This window comes from Eptatretus burgeri, chromosome 3, assembly GCF_056783735.1.
Source record: "Eptatretus burgeri isolate ZD-2024b chromosome 3, Ebu_testis_v1, whole genome shotgun sequence".
Taxonomy (NCBI): Eukaryota; Metazoa; Chordata; class Myxini; order Myxiniformes; family Myxinidae; genus Eptatretus; species Eptatretus burgeri.
The window spans coordinates 10,627,757-10,647,388 of NC_140963.1; the positions used below are offsets into that span (position 1 = coordinate 10,627,757).

The 19,632-nt window shown below is 41.8% G+C and overlaps 1 protein-coding gene across 5 annotated transcripts in view; it reads right to left on the reverse strand.

Moving 5' to 3' along the window:
* OSBPL11 (oxysterol binding protein like 11) overlaps positions 1-19,632 on the reverse strand; it is a 151,797-nt gene that overhangs the window by 106,784 nt on the left and 25,381 nt on the right. For all 5 annotated transcript variants that reach the window (XR_015055884.1, XR_015055883.1, XM_085872412.1 and 2 more), the window contains exons 4-6: positions 14,292-14,371; positions 3,896-4,075; positions 3,509-3,728 (exon numbers count right to left, since the gene is read on the reverse strand). Coding sequence is in view for 3 of the 5 variants with exons in the window: in XM_085872412.1 (XP_085728538.1) it covers positions 3,509-3,728; positions 3,896-4,075; positions 14,292-14,371 (480 nt within the window). In the remaining 2 variants the exon portion in view is untranslated. The remainder of the gene's footprint in view (positions 1-3,508; positions 3,729-3,895; positions 4,076-14,291; positions 14,372-19,632) is intronic.

Consider the following 19,632-nt stretch of genomic DNA (forward strand, 5'->3'; position numbering starts at 1 on the left):
GTTTATCCTTGGTTTCCTCCCGGTTTTCCATCATATTAAGTAGTACGGAGTAAGAAATGGAGAATCCGTCGTCATATAAGCGAAATATCCTTGAGTATGGCATTGAACACCAATCAAACAAAAAAACAATGACCGTTTAATGTTGAAAAAAATAATCTGTGATCACCAAAGTCATGTAATGTATGCTAATAACCAACAAGCATGAATTTGCTTCACATCCTGGGTTAAAATTGAATGGCAATTATTAAACAAGGGAATAACCAGTGATGTCAGTTTGCAACATTGATTCGTTCTTTGCTCTTAAATTAAATAACACAGAAGCTTGGCAAATGTTACATGCTTAATTTGATCGGCCAATGATCACTCTTCCTTTTAATGGAAAAGAAATCTTTCTGACAATTATGAAACAGTCCACCAAAGTCTTGAAACTTTGTTTTTCAGTTTCTTCAAAATTGACTTATCCTGACATCTCTGGTTTTCCCCTTGCGGTCTTCATATATACATATACATATACATATATATATATATATATATATATATACACATATATATATACTGAAACACAAAACAAACTTACCAGTTTTTAAACCTTCAAATATCAACAATAACACTGTGTGTAGTAAATGTGTGAACTTATTTGTGGACAATAGTGTCCTCACTGTCAGACAAAACGGTCACGGATGGTCACTTGAACCTTCAATGGTCACTTCATAGCACAGCAGTTGAACAGCCGTTTTGACTGTCAGTGATTAGCCAAGGGGTACGGGATGATTTTAATGAGCTGCACGTGATGTCTTGGTATTGGCTTTAAAAAGGCCAGTGCAAAATGAGCATTTCAATCAACATGCCACGATTGTCAAGGGATCAACGGCAGTGTGCCTTGGGCATGCTGCAAGGCTGACTGAGCTACTGTGAGGTGGCACGTCGCCTTGGTTGTTCACACCAGACGATATCGGCCCCGGTGGACAGAGACACCTTCCACAACTCTGCAGATGACAAACCTCGATCAGGGAGGCCAAGAGTCACCAATGCAAGGCAGGACAGGCAGATGGTCCTAAGTCAGATGGCTTCAGACATTGAGGACTGAGTGGGACAGAATCCAGCAGCAATCCATCCAAAGACTGGTAGGCAGTATGCGCCGACGAGGCACTGCCTGTATCCAAAACAATGTTGGCCACAAACGCTATTGAAAGGGTACTGACATTGCACCCTGTGCTGTTCTGTACTATAGAACAAACTTATGAGATGGTGTATCTTGGTCAAAAACTTGACATGTCATCAATAAAATGCCAATGTTTCAATTAGCAATTGTTGGTTTGTTTTATTTTGAACTGTTACAATTTTATTTCATTTCAAACAAGTGGTAAGTTTCTTTTGTGTTTCAGTATATATATATATATATATATATATATATATATATATATATATATATATATATATATATATATATATATATATATACATACATACATACATACATACAATTGTAAAATTGCAATTGGCAAACGTGTGGTGTATGCCCCGGTTAGAATAGGTGTACCATATCCCTGTGGCGTAAGAGGCAACCAGGGTTGCGTCAGGAAGGGAATCCGGCGTAAAACCTGTGCCAAATCATTATGCGGATCATAACGGATGATCTGCTGTGGCGACTCCTAATGGGAGCAGCCGAAAGAAGATGATAATATATATAAAAACACAACAACAAATAAAATTCTAAAATAGATGCATAACCAAAGATACAAAACTGATTGCTCTTTTACTTGTTTTAAATATGTGGCTGATCTATTTTTTTTTTTTTTAATCAGAGATTGCAGACCCAAACCAGGACTTCTTTTGAGTGGTATATTTTTAATGGGTTTTAGGGTAAATCCAATATGGCTGCCAAACCATGTGACCTATGACATCATAAGTGTGAAATTTTTGATCCTCCTGGGCAGGCGGTCATACATGTAAAGTTTCGTCTCAATCTGTTCAGCCAGTTCGAAGAAGATTTCTGAAGGTTTTTTTTATTGTTTTTTTTTTTTCTTAACAATATGGCTGCCGAATCACTTGACCGATGACATCATCAATTTTTTTCTGTGGACCATTTTATCCCTAGATAACCCTCAAAAATTTTCATACTGATTGGATGTAGTGTTCTACATATGCAATTATGACGCCACAACGAAGGCACCTATGACATTATGAAAAAAAATAAATCGCACTCATTCCCCATGAGTACTTGCTTTGTGCCAAGTTTCAATTTTTTCCTGGTGCGGTTTCAGAGATAGAGGTCCAAAACTTTTCCATTTTTTCCAATATGGCTGCCACACCACGTGACATACGACATCATCATTATCATTACAACATTCTACATGAGTAGTCGCACCAATGGATGGTGAAAATATTCGTATTAATCCGACAAGCGGTTGCGGAGAAAAGCACAAAAGTTCTGTGTGCACAAACAGACAAATAAAAACCAATCTTGCCAAAAGGTGACCACGTGACTTCTTTAAGGTCACACTGAGGTGAACAGAGCTGCTATCTACCAGGAGCGACTCCTTGAGGAATATCTGCCTACGAGAGATTCCGATGAGATCGTTCTACAGAGTAACAATGAAAAATATGCGTTTGCCTCATAACGTCACCAAATGACGTCATAATGTCTCAAGCTTGATATATCGAGAAAGCACTCATCGAGGTGTTCAATTTGAGGTACTACATGATATGGTTCCTAAAACTTGAAAATTTGACCTTGGGGTCAAATATGTTTGACCTTCTGCGCTAACCATGAAGGTCAAGGCCAATCGCCACCAAAAATTAATCAGCTGAGCGCCAGACCATGAACTATATTCCCATGAAGTTTGAAGACGATCCGATCAAAATTACTCAAAAAATAAGGGTTTCGTCGACTCCCCTGATTTGCGACAAAGTGACCTTGACCTTCAAAATTTTGTGCACTGAAAGGGACCTCTATACGCCTCTGATATGCGAAGTTACAAAAATTTCCAATGATAACTGTGCTCTGCAGAATTTTTTATACGTGATTACAGACAAAAAAAAAAAAAAAAAAAAAAAAAAAACATCCAAGCTGACGAACATATCTTGCAAAAACTTCGTTTTGGCAAGATAACAAACGGGCCAAAATGAAATACCCTCTCCTTTGACGAGGGTAAGAAAGGATTTTGACTTCCCTCCTCCACCACAGACACAAATCTGATCAAAATGATCTGGCACCAAACCCATTGGCCAACTTGTAATGCCCTCTGGTCCCTTTCTCAAATCTCACAGTGCACCTGCTCTGTTGTCCCCAAAACGAGAGATCTGTCCACATGAGAAATTCAGAAATGAAGGCAATGCTTTTGCTCCATTTCGCGAACTTGAACATAGTCGAGTCCCAAAATGCCAATGCATGGCTGACAGGTGAGCAAATTACTCATACTTTCAAATGTGGCACTTATTTCACTTTCCAAAATAGATTCGTAATCATGAACAAATAATTACGTCTGCCTGCTGTTGCGTCACCTACCAGGAAAACGTGTGGTTGACAGGCTGGAGTTCCAAGCTGAGCCAGTCCTCAGGGCTCCGAGACAATCGTGCAAGCAGGCGAGCGTTGCAGCCGCCGAGGCTTTCAGAATCAGCAGATCAGAATCTAGGCATATCACAGGGCTCCGAGAAGATGGTAACTCACTCAAGGCTCTGGCAAGGTCACGCTGACGTTTGCCAACGTGGATTAACATACGTGTAACCTGTTCACAACAAATGCAACTGCAAAATAATGTATTTTCCTTGCATGTGGATTCTATTGTACAAAAAATGTATTTTAAGCAAAAAAGGATTTTTAAAACGATCTTAGCAATCACGAAGTTTCAACACTTTTGCATAATACATCATATTTTCACAGATCAAATCCCACCTGTCGTAATGTTTCCAGTCGCTCAAAATGACTGTTATTAACTAATCCAGGGATAGAACATGGCAGCGTTTGTGGCTTTGTGTCAGGTGTACTACCACGGCCCTCAACGGGAAGTCGTCTGTGTCTTCGCATGGGTGAAGGCACCAGGGAAGTGTCATGGGTGACCGGTGGAGGATTCAACTTTAGGAAATGAGGAAAGAAGAATGTGCAGTATCAACTTTAAAACAGAAAAGTTCAACATCAAGCGTTTCTAATATTGAACATTCTTATCAGCCATATGTCCTTCTGGCCTGAACAATCTTAATCACACAAAGATATTCCACAATCCAGAGAAGAGGAGCAGCACCAAACAAGGCAATTTATGGGAGCAATTTTTTTTCGTGTTTAAAGTAAAAAAATTAAACCTGCCAGATGTGAAATGGATTAATTATCAAAATGTTAGGCTTGAAGGTCAAACCATGAATGTTACATCCATGAAAAGAATATAGTATTATTAAAATGGAAAGTTTTGTATACATTGACTCGATGTGGCAGTGATGACTCGTATGGTGTAAAAATAACACTTCCTGTTGATTTTTTTTTTAACAAAAAAGGCTTTTTTCTTTTAGCAAGAACTAGACTGAACTACGGAGACTTAGTGGGACAACTTAGCTAAATATAGCATAACAATTGTGCATTTTGTGAGGAAAGCACCAAATTTGGCACACGAGTAGCCTATCATATTATGAACAGATTTGGATATTGGGCCATCTCAAATTTTTGATGGCAGTGGAAAATGGCTGCCACAGCCATCAGCGGCTGAATTTGAGATGGCCCAATATCCAAATCTGTTCCTAATATGTTAGGCTACTTGTGTGCCAAATTTGGTGCTTTCCTCACAAAATGCACTAATGTTATGCTAAGTTGCCCCACTAACTTGCCTCATGCAGCCATTGAGTTGCGATTCTGGAATAGGTAGCGTAGGATTTGCTGTGGAACAGATCGAGCAGATCAATGCACAAACTGAGCTTGGACGCCTGAGATCTATGATGTTTGTGTTTACTGAGATTGGTAATCACACCTGAGATCCCTTCAATGATGGAACAGGCACACTGTGCAGAAGTGCCGACAGGATGCAGCTTCGGCAAATTCAGTGACAAGGTGGGAGCTTCCTATCTTCTTTGACTCTCGGGAGGCACAAACATGGTTTGCGAAGAGCACCGTTGAGTGACTTAAACTGTTGTATAAATGCTGCAAATCCTTCAATTAACAATATACATTTGACTATTAAATTAACAATATACCTCATTGGATTTTGAACATTGTCAAGAGTACCTTTAATTTGGACTGGAACATTGAGAGATTGTATGTGTTAAGGATAAGGGTTGAGTGACAAAGATTCAATTTAAGATTACTTATATTTATTGTACTATTTTGAAAAAAAAATGGTTTATTATTGACATCTGCAATATTTTAGAACAATTAATTATCTCCTTGGTCACAGTTTAATTGGCCTTTTTAATATTGCTTGGTTATGCAGGCTACTAAATATTGCCTGTGACAGGGGTTAAGTTTCCTCCTTGGGACTTGGATTTGTTGTGTTCTTTCCCTTCAGGGTACAGCTTGGCCTTCAGCACACCGGATGGGGGATCTCAACCAATCACGTGACATTTGGTATCAGAAGTGGGATAGGGCTTCCTCCTTGTGGCAGATTTTGGGATTGTGCTCCACTGTGCCCCTACAGCATCAAATTTGTGTTCATCTTTTTTTTTTGCTCCATTAAAATGATGGAATATGGAATATCCTTCAACGGCAGGGTTCAGAAGAAAAAGGATTGTATTACAACTAATACTGACTCACCAGGCCATACAAATGGCCCTGTTATTGAAGAATTCCTGCTCTACTCTGTGACATACTGATAACTGAATAATGAATGAATAAAATCAATAAACAAAATTGCAATTTGCTTTGAAACATTGTTTCACTTCTGTAGTTGTGCATCAACTGCAAACCAGTAATACCGTCTGGAAATTAGCACCAGGAGAGTATGCCTCTAACAGCCAAATATTGCAAAAGCAACCATGTTCAAAACTTCAAAAAAAAAGTGACCATGAACATGAGACCCGACACCAAGAGGACGGCAAAATCAACTTTGCACAAAGAGAAATGTACTGTACCCGATAAGGTGGTTTCAGTCCCATTACACCCCCCCCCCCAATCCTTGGTACGTTTCAAGTGTGTGTGTGTGTGTGCGTGTGTGTATCATCGCAGTGTTAATACTTTGGGGTTTTTTGACAATAAAAGTTTAGTGTATTCATAGTTTACATTTATAACTCTTGTGTGTTCAGCATGTTCATATATCAGGTTCTGCGGAGGGGGTAATAGGACTTCGTAAACACCCTGCATATTATTGGTTAAGAGGCATTGTAAAAGTGTTACCTTAGAAGTGGAATTGGATGTTATTCATCGAATGGATGCTTGTGAATGTACAGTTGATGTTTCTGGGTTATGTTTGACCCCGATATATAAATATGGTGCCGTTCAAGAAGAGAAGAAGAAGATGATTACGATTTCCCGCCGACTTCGACTGCTTTGACTAATAAGAGGGTCATTCGTATTTAAATGTCTGGTAATTGTTTTATATTAATTTATACGTATGTGTCCTTGAATATAACTGTCATTAATCAAAAAGGCTTTAGTGGGGCAACTTGGCTAAATATAGCATAACAATTGTGCATTTTGTGAGGAAAGCACCAAATTTGCAACACTCGTAGCCGATCATATTATGAACAGATTTGGATATTGGGCCATCTCAAAATTTTTGATGGCAGTGGAAAATGGCTGCTACAGCCATCAGCGGCTGAATTTGAGATGGCCCAACATCCAAATCTGTTCATTATATGTTAGGCTACTAGTGTGTCAAATTTGGTGCTTTCCTCACAAAATGCACAATTGTTATGCTAAGTTGCCCCACGACTTTGGCACGATACAGCAATTTTTTAAAAATCTTTTTTTTTTAATCGAAAATTTTTTTTTTTCCAAAATGTTTGAATTTTTTTCACCTAAAACACTCCCTGACAAACCTGTGAAAGTTTGACGAAGATCTGTTCAGCCTCTCTGAGAAAAATGGCCGCGCACGCACGCATGCACGCACACACGCACACACACCTCCTTTATTGTATAGATTACTTTGGATCATTGGCTTCATGATATTTTGCGAGTGATCCAGGTTTAAGATCTGATGAGGAATCACCATGAACTTTGATCTCATCATGCTTAGCCAGTCATTCTTGCAAGCTTATTGGTTGTTGAATTTCATACCCAATTTGTCTGACTTTGGCATGTGCATAATCTATACAATCAGTTGCATTGGAACCAGCAGCATTATTGTGGGCATTTTGCTGTCCAACGATTGGCTGTTTCCTCGCCTTATTGCTGCAATTTGGACAATTAATTTGTGAAATTCCTCAGTTTCCCTTTTGAAATGCAAACAAGGGTTTGCAGGTCCAAATCGTTTCTTCAAAGCTGCATCGTTCCAAGTGCTTTCTTGAAACCAAAAATAAATAAATAAATAACGACTTACAACTGACAAGGTCTTTGTCCATAGCTCAGAGGAGTACTGCTCCTGCCTAGTGACTGGCAGCCTTGCTTCACATCTGTCCCTCCTGGATTCTCTGGAACCTAAAGGGCTCGACATTATTGACCATGATGAAGCCAAAGCAGCTGGTGGAAATAGGTTACTTGCAAACCACAATCAAAATGGGCTGCTCCATGAAGAAGCCGAGACTGTGCTTGAATATGATAATACAAATGGATAGTAGGGAGTATTGAGGAAATAAAGAAAGATGGGTCTCGAGGACACGTGGTTGACACGCCACATGATTGTGGGCCCAACACCAGTGAAAGAAGGTAACAAGCTTTTGTACTTTTCTGGATGCATGCATGTATACAATTTAGGCGCCGACTTGATTCTGAATGGTGATTTTTTTTTTGTCTGACAAGAAAAGTAGTACTTTTTCATCACGTTATAATCATACGTTCTTATTAAAAGATTTGTTTGGTCTGCTGCACATAATGACCCCTCGGAGGATATTTCAAATTAGGCTGGGAATGACAAGCCGCAAGGGCATGACATCTGCGATAACACGAGCTGGTGGACATTAAATATCCCATGGAGTCTTTCGAATAAGAGTAGGCAAGTCATCATCGGCACCATGGCCAAGTTCCAAATTCCTGCCCTGATCATCGCTGGGAAGGCAAATGGCAAACGAGATAGTGCAATCTTGCCACGACAACACTCGAGCAGCAATGAACCTGCCCTTCGACAGATCACTGCAAGAGAAGGGGATGCATAAATAACTAAAGCAAATCGAAAATGTCAACACTTGTTAAAATGCAGACATTTGCTGATGGAAAACCATTTAAAGTCGGTGAAGATTGGGTTGTGCGGGGCTACAAATCAACTATGACCTCTCTCTTGGGCTGACCACAGAGAAAAGCTAGCTTCCAAAGTCAGCGGCAGAATGGGTATCCAGGTCCAAATCGTTCCTTGAAAGCTGCATCATTCCAAGTGTTTCCTTGAAAAAAAACCCCTAAAAATAACGACTTACAGCCGACAAGGGCTTTATCCGTACTCAGAGGAGTACTGCTCTTGCCTATGGAATGGCAGCCCGGCTTCACATCTGTCCCTCTTGGATTCTCTGGAATCTAAAGGGCTCTACATTATTGACGTCCCTCATGATGAAGCCAAAGCAGAAGGTCTGCTGCTGTTGCATTGCAGGTGGGTTGGTCGCATATGTGTATTACTGCTTCTCCTCCGGTGTAGGACTCTATTCTCATAGTCTCCAACAACTCCAGGATTTACGAGTTTTTTCAGTGACCCCCTTCTGGCTCAACTTCTAAAATCCAGGATGACTGCACACCTCAATTTTCATATCTGTGGAACCACCTTCCTGGGGCTGTTTTATCCCACTCTTCTGTCCAGGACATGCATTTCATCTCATTGCTCACAAATCCTTTTCCACATTCATTTTGCCCCCATTGATCCTACCGAAACCAACCATCCTTCTTGCAGGTTGCCGTTTCCTGCGATCTCCTCTCTACTCTTTTTATGCTCATCCATTAATCTACTTATTATATCCAATTGTTGCCACACTGTCGCAACGTCAGTACATCTTCTCCATAGCCTTGCTCTTCCATCAGATTTGATCTTGTAAACATTTTTTTTTTAATCTTTATACAGTAGAGACAGCAAGGGTGAAGTGTCATGTAGGTGTGCATAAACTTGTATTTTATGATCAGCCATCAATCATAAAAGCAGCGATTATATGGATTAGAGATAGAATGCATAAACGGATTTTCAAAACCAAAATGCAGCTTCCAAACATACAAGAACACCTCATGCAGTGGCACATTCCAGGTTCTGAAAGGAAAGTGCAGATGCAGCCCATTAGCCTTCGATTTATCTATTTTGGATTTGATTCATTACCCGACTTTCAAATCTGAACCTGGTACTTGACAAGCAACGTGAACGTTAACAGATCGTACACAGCATAACATCACTCTGAAGGGCAACCAAAGCACTTCATCAATGAATACACCATCCTTCAGAGGGCTGTTAAGCTGGGTGTCCAGTCTGGGAACATTCTGTGAAGAAAAATTAAATATTTCATGGTGTTTCAAAAGAGCAGGAAGTTTTGACAGCATCCTGGCCAACTTCTAAATTTCTGTGCCAACAACAGTGCTCTGTGACAAGAGTAGATACTCCCCAAAGATGATTCACAGCCAAAAGAATGGCTTCTGGCAGAAATGATGCTCTGGAAGTCATGGATGTTGAATCTGAACAACAATCACAAGTCCAGCAACCTTCATAATTGATTGCCCTCCTCAGCATATTGTGGTTATGCTTTATCTCTCTATCAATCTTTCTATACAAGAGTGAGGCCTATGGAAGAGTAAGGTTAAATTGAGAGTGGAGTAGCAAGGCAACAATTAGGCAGAACGGGAAAGGGAAAGGGAAAGGGAAAGGGAGGAGGAGGAAACACTGAAATCAGCAAGTAAGAGGGTTGGGATGGGAAGGGTTAATTGGGGATATCATTGGTCAGGATAGAGGAAGACACAAGATAAGAGGTGCACAGCCTGCTTGAGGGAATAGTGGGAAAGAACAGCCTCTGGAAGGCAGTTCCAAAGATTGGAGAAGTGAGGAACAAAGGAGTTGAGGTGTGCAGCCTGCCTAGATTTTGTAAGCTTAACCAGAAGGGGGTTGGCCATAAAGTGATGGATCCTAAGGATGCTGGGGGGGGGGAGGAGGGGTCAGAAGACAGAGAGCGGAGGGAGCAATATTGGAGAAAAGGTGGTTCAAAAACAAACAAACGGAGATACCACTACTTAGGGGTACAGCTTAACCTTCAACACAGCGGATAGGCAATCTCAACCAATCGCGTGACATTTGGTATCAGAAGTGGGATAGCACTTCCTCCTTGTGGAATATTTTGGGATGGCGCTCCACTGTGCCCGAACAGTGTCAAATTCGTGTTCACCTTTTCTTTGCTCCATTAAAATGATCCTTTGCATCCTTGGCAGGAAAGGGTTGCATGTGATGCGACGGCAACAGACCTTGTGCTTTGGCCTCGTCACAGGAGATTCCAATAATGTTTAAAGCTTCAGATTCCAAATAATCCAAGAGAAACATATGTGATGCTGGGAAGCCAGCAGATAGTGAAGAGCAGTATTCCATTGAGATATGGCAAAGGCATTGTGGACTGTGAATAGCTCTGATTTCCCAAAGAAAAACTTGGATAAAGAGGATGCTGGTGTTAGAGGTCAGCCTTGCAATGTGGTTGGTCGAAGAGGCCATGGCTGATTGTGAGGCTGAGAAGTTCAAGGAACTGAACCTCTTCCAGTGTTTGACAATCACAATAGGCAGTCGAGTTCGTTTGACGGTCCTTCCAGAGTGACTGGGCAAGACTGATATTTTCCAGGACTGAAGGACATGTTCCGTTTGCAACATCAGCATATATATATATATATATATATATATATATATATATATATATATATATATATATATATATACATATACATATATATATATATATATATATATATATATATATATATATATATATATATATATATATATATATATATATATACATATACATATAAAATCAATTCCAGATCAACATATAGTGACACAGCTGCAGTAGGCATAGCAAGGTAAAGGGTTTTTTCAACATCACAGCGAGAAGAGTGGTTTTTCCAGAGCATCGGAGAGGTCATTGAAAGACGCCAGGAACAAGAGTGGGCCAAACACAATGCCGTGGGGAAATTCAGAGCCCAATGAGAGAGAGGAGGAGGAGCAGGAAAAGGAGCATTGATTGTATATTGACAGCAGGAGTGTTGGACGTCACAAATCCAGGGATAAAGGTGACCATAAATGCCACAGGCAGAGAGCTTGACAAGCAAAGCAGGATGCCAGACTGTGTTAAATGCCTGTAATACATCCAAGGAGATGGTCCTGGCCTCGTGATTGAGACAAGTCTGAAGACGACGATGGTTCAAGAGCGGTATTTGACGATGTAGATTGTTTCAGAAGTCAAGGATGAGACAATGTGATAATGTTTGACCAAGTTATAAAAATGATCAACATGATGTGGTACGAGTGACAGGTTATTCGCTGCAAAATGTCGAAAACCCGTTTCGTTCAACAACTTAAAAAATTTGACCTTTGCATAACCTTTAAAGGTCACAAAACAATGTTGTGGACATCAAAATAAGGAAACAGGATACGTGCTATAGCTTATTGGAGTTAGTTCGTCTAAGAAGGTCGAAAACCTGGTTCGATTCCCACAACTTTGAAAATTTGACCTTTGTGACCTTTAAAGGTCAAAGGTCAAGGACTATGACCTTTGGTGCAAAACTTCCTCTGGAACATTCCAGGAACAATATAATGTCATTTCGCACTCATGGGATTATCCATACTTTGATGAAATCAGCGTAAAAACAAACTTGAAGGGGGTGCCATGTGCAAGGTGTCCGAGATAGAGAAAAATGGTTTCAAGACTTTAGGTGGGGAATGACCTCAAGATTATGCATAAAAATATTGTCATCCTAGCTCTCAAAGTTTGGACGGTCATACGATTTTTATGTCAAAATTCGAAATTTTCCAAGTTCGTGACCTTGTGACGAAAATGAAGAAAAAAAAAAAAAATCGAGCTCTGTGGGGCTATGCAGGTGCCATTGGGCTAACCAAATACCGAAACCCCTTCCAGATTCGACAAACCCCCTCGGAGAAGATGCAAATTGAAATCGGCTACCCCCTAAAAGCGCAATTTTCTAAGTTCGTGACTTTGTGGCCTTGACCTTGGGACGAAAATGAAAAATGGAGCTCTGTGGGGCTATGCAGGTGCCATTGGGCTAACCAAATACCGAAACCCCTGCCAGATTCGACAAACCCCTTGGAAGAAAATTTTTACATCAAAATTCGCAATTTTCCAAGTTCGTGACCTTGTGACGAAAATGAAGAAAAAAAAAAATCGAGCTCTGTGGGGCTATGCAGGTGCCATTGGGCTAACCAAATACCGAAACCCGTCAGATTCGACAAACCCCCTAGGAGAAGATGCAAATTGAAATCGGCTACCCCCAAAAACACATGTTTTTTGGGCGTGGCTCTGCCCCTAATGGGTGCACCATGCCCATTTTCAGGAAAACACAACTACATCATGATATAAACCTCCCACCAAAATTTTGTCAGGATCGGATCAAAACCCACGGAGCTATGCTCGGGACAGACAGACAGACAGACAGACACACCACAATAACGAATATAGTGGTCACTTATTTTTTTTCGTGAAAATCTTTTTGTGAACCAATAATGGGCTCCCAACCATGATTGAGAGAAGAGTCGCACACAGTATGTCCAGAATTGAGTGACCGGTACAGAATCCAAAACGATAGGGATCAGACTGTTTGAAAACAGGAGAGACTTGATACCAGCAATGATGGATTCCGGGTCTTTGCTTGTAAATGGAAGTTCACTGGTCTGTCGTCGATTGCATCTGTTTTCACACCTTTCTTGTGGTGATGTTTGCTGACTTCCAGGTATATAAGAGGCATCCAAAAGGAGGACAGACTGAAAAGGGCAGACAAAAGGAAAGCAAGAAGGGCAGGGAAGGATTTCAAAACTTGGGCACTGGTGCCATCAGGGTCCATTGCCAAGTAAGGTCAAGTATGGAAATAATTTTCTCTACCTTTTGGGTTGAGGGATACAAAATCCAGTCGACAGAAGATACGAGGGTAAGATGGGGATAGAGCGTCATGGGTTAGTTGCACAAGATTTGGAGGCAAACACAGAGTTTAAATATTCTGCCTGTCCTTGGGTAATCTCTCCAGTCATGCCATTTGAAGTGAGGGAAGGGATGGCAGGGTAGCATGCACCAGAGATGGACTTGAAAAGACACCACTTGGAGGAAGGAGACTGGATGGAAACTTCGGCCTTGCAATTTGCAGGGTGGTGATTTCTGGCATGCCTCAGGATGGACTCATACTTGTTGCAAGCTCTACGGAATGAACTAAAGTTACCCTCAGTCAGTTACCTTGCCACGTTGAGAAGGCAAGCTGCTTGACTGCAACAGCCTCTCTACAAGACTGAGTGTACCAGGGCTTTGATCATGGATAGTATAGCCACAGGCAGGATGGAATAAACCAGTGCATGAGACAATGACACTTTTGTGAAAATATTCTCATGTTGAATCAATATCAAGTGCTGTGGAGATGGTAGTCCAATCCTTTTGAGGGAACAGATTGCAATCCCTGCAAGTTGGTCTGTGAGAACAGCCATATTTTGTGTCGTTGAGATTGTTCCCTTACAATAACAGTCGGCACGGTGGGAGAGGCTCATTACAGCCATTTTAATATGCACTCCAATGATTAAAGTAATGGGGTTGCGATAACCACCAAAAAAAAAAAACATGGCACTTTGCCAAATCGGCCTCGTGTTGGCTTAACGATTAAGGTGGTTGACAAGATCCTAGGGTCTTGAGTTCAAATCCCGCTTGTCCATTGAACCAATCCCAGGTGGGGTTGACTCAGCCTGTCATCCTTCCGAGGTTGGCAAAATGAGTCCCAGCTTGCTGGGATGACTGAGCCATTTGAGTGTCCTGCGTCAGAGTGGCGACCCATCCAGGATTGTGCCCAATAGCCCAGGAGACTGCTTCGGCAGCACCGACGTTCTGTACAGAGTATGGTCCTAATAGATGGATGGACTTTGCCAAATATAATCGTAAATTTATCGTTTGTAAGCAAGTCTCTGCATTATTTGCCCGAAAGAACATGCCTTACAAGTGTTAAAGTTTCCAAGTGCCCATGCAAATGCTTGAATAATGAACCACAAGAATATGCACTTTCATTTACTTACCAAGCCAATAGCTTCAGTGTAGTGCTGAGCACAGCCTTGTAATCGGCTCACCCAATGCTGACGCTCCTTTGCATCCTTGGCTGCAAAGAGTTGCAAATGCAGGAAAATTAAGTGCATCAGAAAAAACACACCGTTGCAAAAAGAAAACAAAACATTAAACCCATCTTTTAAAATGCACAACATGTAGTATCCACCAGTTGTGCAAAATAAAAATGTCTCAACTTCATTAAGCACCACTCTATAAAGACCATTCTAACACGAGACAATGAGCAAAGGGGCCATCCATGTATTTGGCTTACAAAACTGAACTGTGGAGATTTTGACTCCATTACACTCACCAGATACGTGGATTTATTGGTGTATGGAATAATGATCATCCAGGGCATCAACAATTTACCAGATTCAAAATGCAATGAAAAACATAATGGAATGGGATACAACGATGTGGATTGCTGTATGTGAATGATGCTTCTCAACGTTTTATTGACTTATTTTTCGTTTCCAGGTACGTCCCTGTGACACGTGATGTTACATTTACAAGGATTGCAAGGATGACAAGGAAATTATGTGCAGGAGGAGGGTAATCGGCCCATCATGCCTGCGCCATACCAATACCAGATTTAATAACTCCTTCAATACCCCTTCCCTCCATGTGCAGCCTTTTGACTGCTACACTGGTACTCATTTCACTGACCTCAGAAGGATGACAGGCTGAGTCAACCCCCTGGTGTTAATTAAGCAGCCAATGGGGCTTGAACTCAGGAAATTTTCATCCTTGGCCTTGTAATTGGACTAACAGCAGGTCATACATTTACTGCAAAATGGCACCCCCACAATAAGAAAGTGTGTCGCCTGGTTAACATAAAACAAATCATCTACACAGGTTTAAATAAAAAGGATCCACGAGTGGTACAAGTTTGTGAAGCATGATAGCATCCTGAAGAGGAAGGCGGCAGTCTGGCCAAGCACAAATGGAGAGGATGTTGAACGCATTCGTGAGTCATTCGAGAGCAGTCCCCACAAGTCCATTGGGACTGCAGCCAGGGAGCGGCAGCTACCCAGCTCAATGCTACACAATGTGCTGCACACACAACTGCGGCTGTACGTGTACGAAGTTCAGCTGGTTGAGGCACGAAAACCAGACTGCACGTGGCGCATGGCATTTCCATGCACATTTTCAAAAGCTTCGACAAAGATGACAGAGCCCTACGACGTGGGCTCTTCTCAGATGAGTCAACGTTTCACATTTCGGAGAAGCTCAACAGACATAACATCAGGAGTTTCTTTATTTTTTTTTTACCAACAGGACAGTTTGAACTTGGCATGATAACTTGGACACCCTGCATATTTGGCACTCGGTCATGAAAAGTCAGCCAAAATGCTTTTCCAAAACAAACAAGTATAAATAAATCCCCACTTGAAAGATGTGTGTGTGTGAATGTGTGTGTAGTTATTTCCAAATGCGGGTTTCAGAAGATGGAAGGGAACCCTCCCAGTTCTCGAAGAATCGACCTTCATGAAAATATTTTATATATACTGTATACAGAATATATATATATATATATATATATATATATATATATATATATATATTTATTTATTTATATATTGTTGCAGCCACAGGTTCCGAGACACCAGCTTGTCACTCAGTGGGATTAATCCCCGGTTGTCCTCGGAAAAGCCGTACCTGGGGCACCGCTCACAATTAACGTTGTGGTACGGTGGGTTGTTTTAAAACCACGAACACCACCCAGTTAACCACGAGTTCCAGTGTCCACCATCTAATTATGCCATTTAACTAGAAGTCATTTGGTTACCTGAGCGGGGAGCACGCCCTCGGCAAAGCACCAATGTTATCTGATTAGATTTTAATTATGGCGGCCGAGCATTTTAACCGCTGGTGCGTGCCGACGATTTTTGATCAAATCTGTGGTAATTACCTCCCAGTCTATCTGGGTTCAGACAATGCTAGACCAATGGAAGGAAAGGACAAACACGGACAGGTTGGAAATCGACAAATAATTTATCAATGATAAAATAAATAAATAAATAAAAAGAACTTTTTATTTCCTGAGGTAAATAAATGAATAAATTTCAAAGCAATCAAAATGAATAATTACTCAGGCAAAAATCGATCAAAATGGCAAGAAAGAGATAGAGAGCAGATGCTTCTCGGGGGTTAACTTACAACTAAACAGACAAGGGTACCCAACAGATCATTAGGGGGGGGGGGGAGAAGAGTCGTCTCGCTCACCAGAGAGAAGTCGTCCGTGAAGTGAAAACGTCCTGAAATGTGTGTGTGCGTTTATTGTCCGTCGCCAGCACCCAGCCTTGCTGTGCACCCACTCACCAACAGCCTTGAACACCAGATGACATCTGGGGAAGGCGCCGAGATCGTGTGGCGTGTTTAGACCCTGGTGCTGCGACACGGGCAGCTCCTCATACTTCACGAAACTGGTGACGTCCAGTGACCCACATGGTCAGTCGGTGACCGACCCGTGACTCACTTGTCGGCGCTGCTCACACCCACACGCGCACCACACGCTCGCTCGCACACTTCATCGCCTCCTCCTCGCTTGCACGCTTCCTCTCTGGCTCACTTCTTCCCTCGCGCGCTTCAACTCTTGCTTTCTTTTTCGCTTCCTCTCTGGCTTTCTTTCTCTTTTCTGCGGCCCATCTCGGCGGGCACAGAGTCCTCCCAAGCTCACCCCGCCCCACTTGCGCACCGTAAGCATGACAACTTGTGCGCTAGAAAAAGGGCGGGCGCCAGCTCTCGCAAAAGAAATGTGTGTAAACGCGTCTGTGTCTGTCGTAAACAAAAAAAGCTTCCCATAAGATAGGGGATCTATTCTTTACCCTTCTCAACGCATCACATTTAAAATCCCATTGGACATGGGGATGGGGCTAATCTGAACATGCATTCAAGGAAATAACTGCCCGAGGACCTGGATGTGTGGATGCATTCATCAGACCCGATTCTGAAATCCGTAACACTATATATATTCATATATACATTCACAGTGCTTTCAGAAAGTATTCATACCCCTCGATTTTGTCACATTTTGTTGTGTTACTGCCTGAATATAAATATGATTAAATTTACTTTTTGGTCGCCAATCCACACCAAATACCCCATAATGACAACCTGAAAACATGTTTTGAGAAATTTTTACAAATTCATTAAAAATGAAAAGCTGCAATGTCTTGCGTCAATGAGTGTTCAGCCCCTTTGCTATGACACTCAAAATTGAGCTCAGGTGTATCCAATTTCCGTTGATCAGCCATGAGATGTCTCAACAACTTGATTAGAGTCCACCTGTGAAAATTCAATTGATTAGACATGATTTAGAAAGAAACACACGTTCCAATACAAGGTCCCACAGTTGACAGTGCATGTCAAAGTAGAAACTAAGCAGCTGGTCAAGAAGGACCAAGAACCCAATGACCACTCCGACAGAACTACAGAGTTCCTTAGTTGAGATGGGAGAACTTGCCGGAAGGACAAGAGTCCCTGCAGCACATCACAAACTCGGCTTTATGGGAGAGCGGCCAGACAGACATGAGAAAAAGCCACTCCTGAGAAAAAGGCACATGACAACACGCCTGGAGTTTGCAAAAAGGCATGTGAAAGACTCTGAGAGCATGAGGCAAAATATTCTGTGGTCCGATGAGAATAAAATTGAACTCTTTGGCCTGAATGCAAAGTGCTTTGTCTGCTGGAAACTGAGCACAGCTCATCACCCATCTAACACCACCCCTACCGTGAAGCATGGTGGTGACAGCAGCAGCAGACGGTGGGGATGCTTTTCAGTCGCAGGGACCGAGAGACTTGTAAGGAGAGAGGGAACAATGAATGGAGCCAAATACAGGCAAATCCTTTAGGAGAACCTGCTTCAGACAGCAAGAGATCTTAGACTGCTGTTTCAACAGAACAATGGCTCCAAGCATACAGCCAAAGCAACACTGGAATGGCTTCAGAACAAGAACGTGCAAGTCCTTTAGTGGCCCAGCCAAAGCCCAGAGTTGCATCTCATTGAGAATCTGTGGAAATACTTGAAGATTGCTGTTCACCGACAACCCCCATCCAACTTGACAGAGCTTGAGCAAATCTGCAAGGAAGAAGGGAGAAACTCCCCAAATCCAGATGTGCAAAGCTGATACACACATACATACCCAAGAAGACTCGAAGCTGTAATCGCTACCAAAGGCGCTTCGACAAAGTATTGACTCAGGGGGTTGAATACTCAGACGCAAGACATTTCAGCTTTTCATTTTTAATGAATTTGTCGAAATTTCTAAAAACATGTTTTCACTGTCATTATGGGGTATCTTGTGAAGATCAATGACAATTTTTTCTCCAATTTATTCCATTTTAAATTCAGGCTTTCTTGTTGGGTTTCGCAAGAGCCAACAAAATGTGACAAAAGTCAAGTTACAACAAAATGTAACTGCTTCCGGATCTGTCTCTCACTACTTCCGGAGAGGGCGAGAGGGTTAAAAGTACATGTACACAGATAACAAAGGGGAGTGATTAAGGTAATTACTGTAAGGTGCAGGAATGGTGGGAGCGTAGACATGTACATAATGGCGGGAGGACTTCGGATTTTGTTTGAACACTCTTCGACACGTGACCTAAGATTTCACACAGAAACCAAACACTTATGCCATACATTTATTAATGAAATATCTATTGTAGCTTACTCTGATTAGCCCCCTATGGCAGTCCCCACAACACTGTCTGTCTGTCTCTCGAAGAGCCATCCCAGATCTGAACAGGCAGTGCTGGGTAAAGTTTCTAATTACACACAAGCTCCCCCCTCCTCAAGACCCGCTTGTATACAACATTTGCCCAAGCTATGTGTCGAGAACTTTTCCTACACATTCTCACACTCAATGTACTTATAACTCGAAACACTAGAATTCTTAATAAATAAACAAAGCGCATTCTATAAAAAAGTGTGGCTGGTGGAAGGGAAGCATATTAATTTCATTAAAATGTTCATTTTTGTTGCTGTCCCCCCATCCAGTGGTCCTGTCCATTGTTCGGTTCCAGCCCTCAGTCGTCATGTTCCCACCCCCACAGACTCAGAACGGGAGTCCTGTGGGCAAAAAGGGCCGATGGTTGACAGACAGGCAGTTATTGCAGGTTTGGCAGACAGGTATGAAGGTGTTCATGGAGGCTGGTATGGCATGGTAAACAGTGTGGACAGCCGGCTTCACGCTATCCTCGTCCTAACCTAAGCTATTCTTTTCCCCAGGCGAGGCATGTTACATCCCATCTAAGCTGGGTCCCGCTAAGCTATGTTAACCCTCTCAGTAATCTAAATCCCACAATCCTATC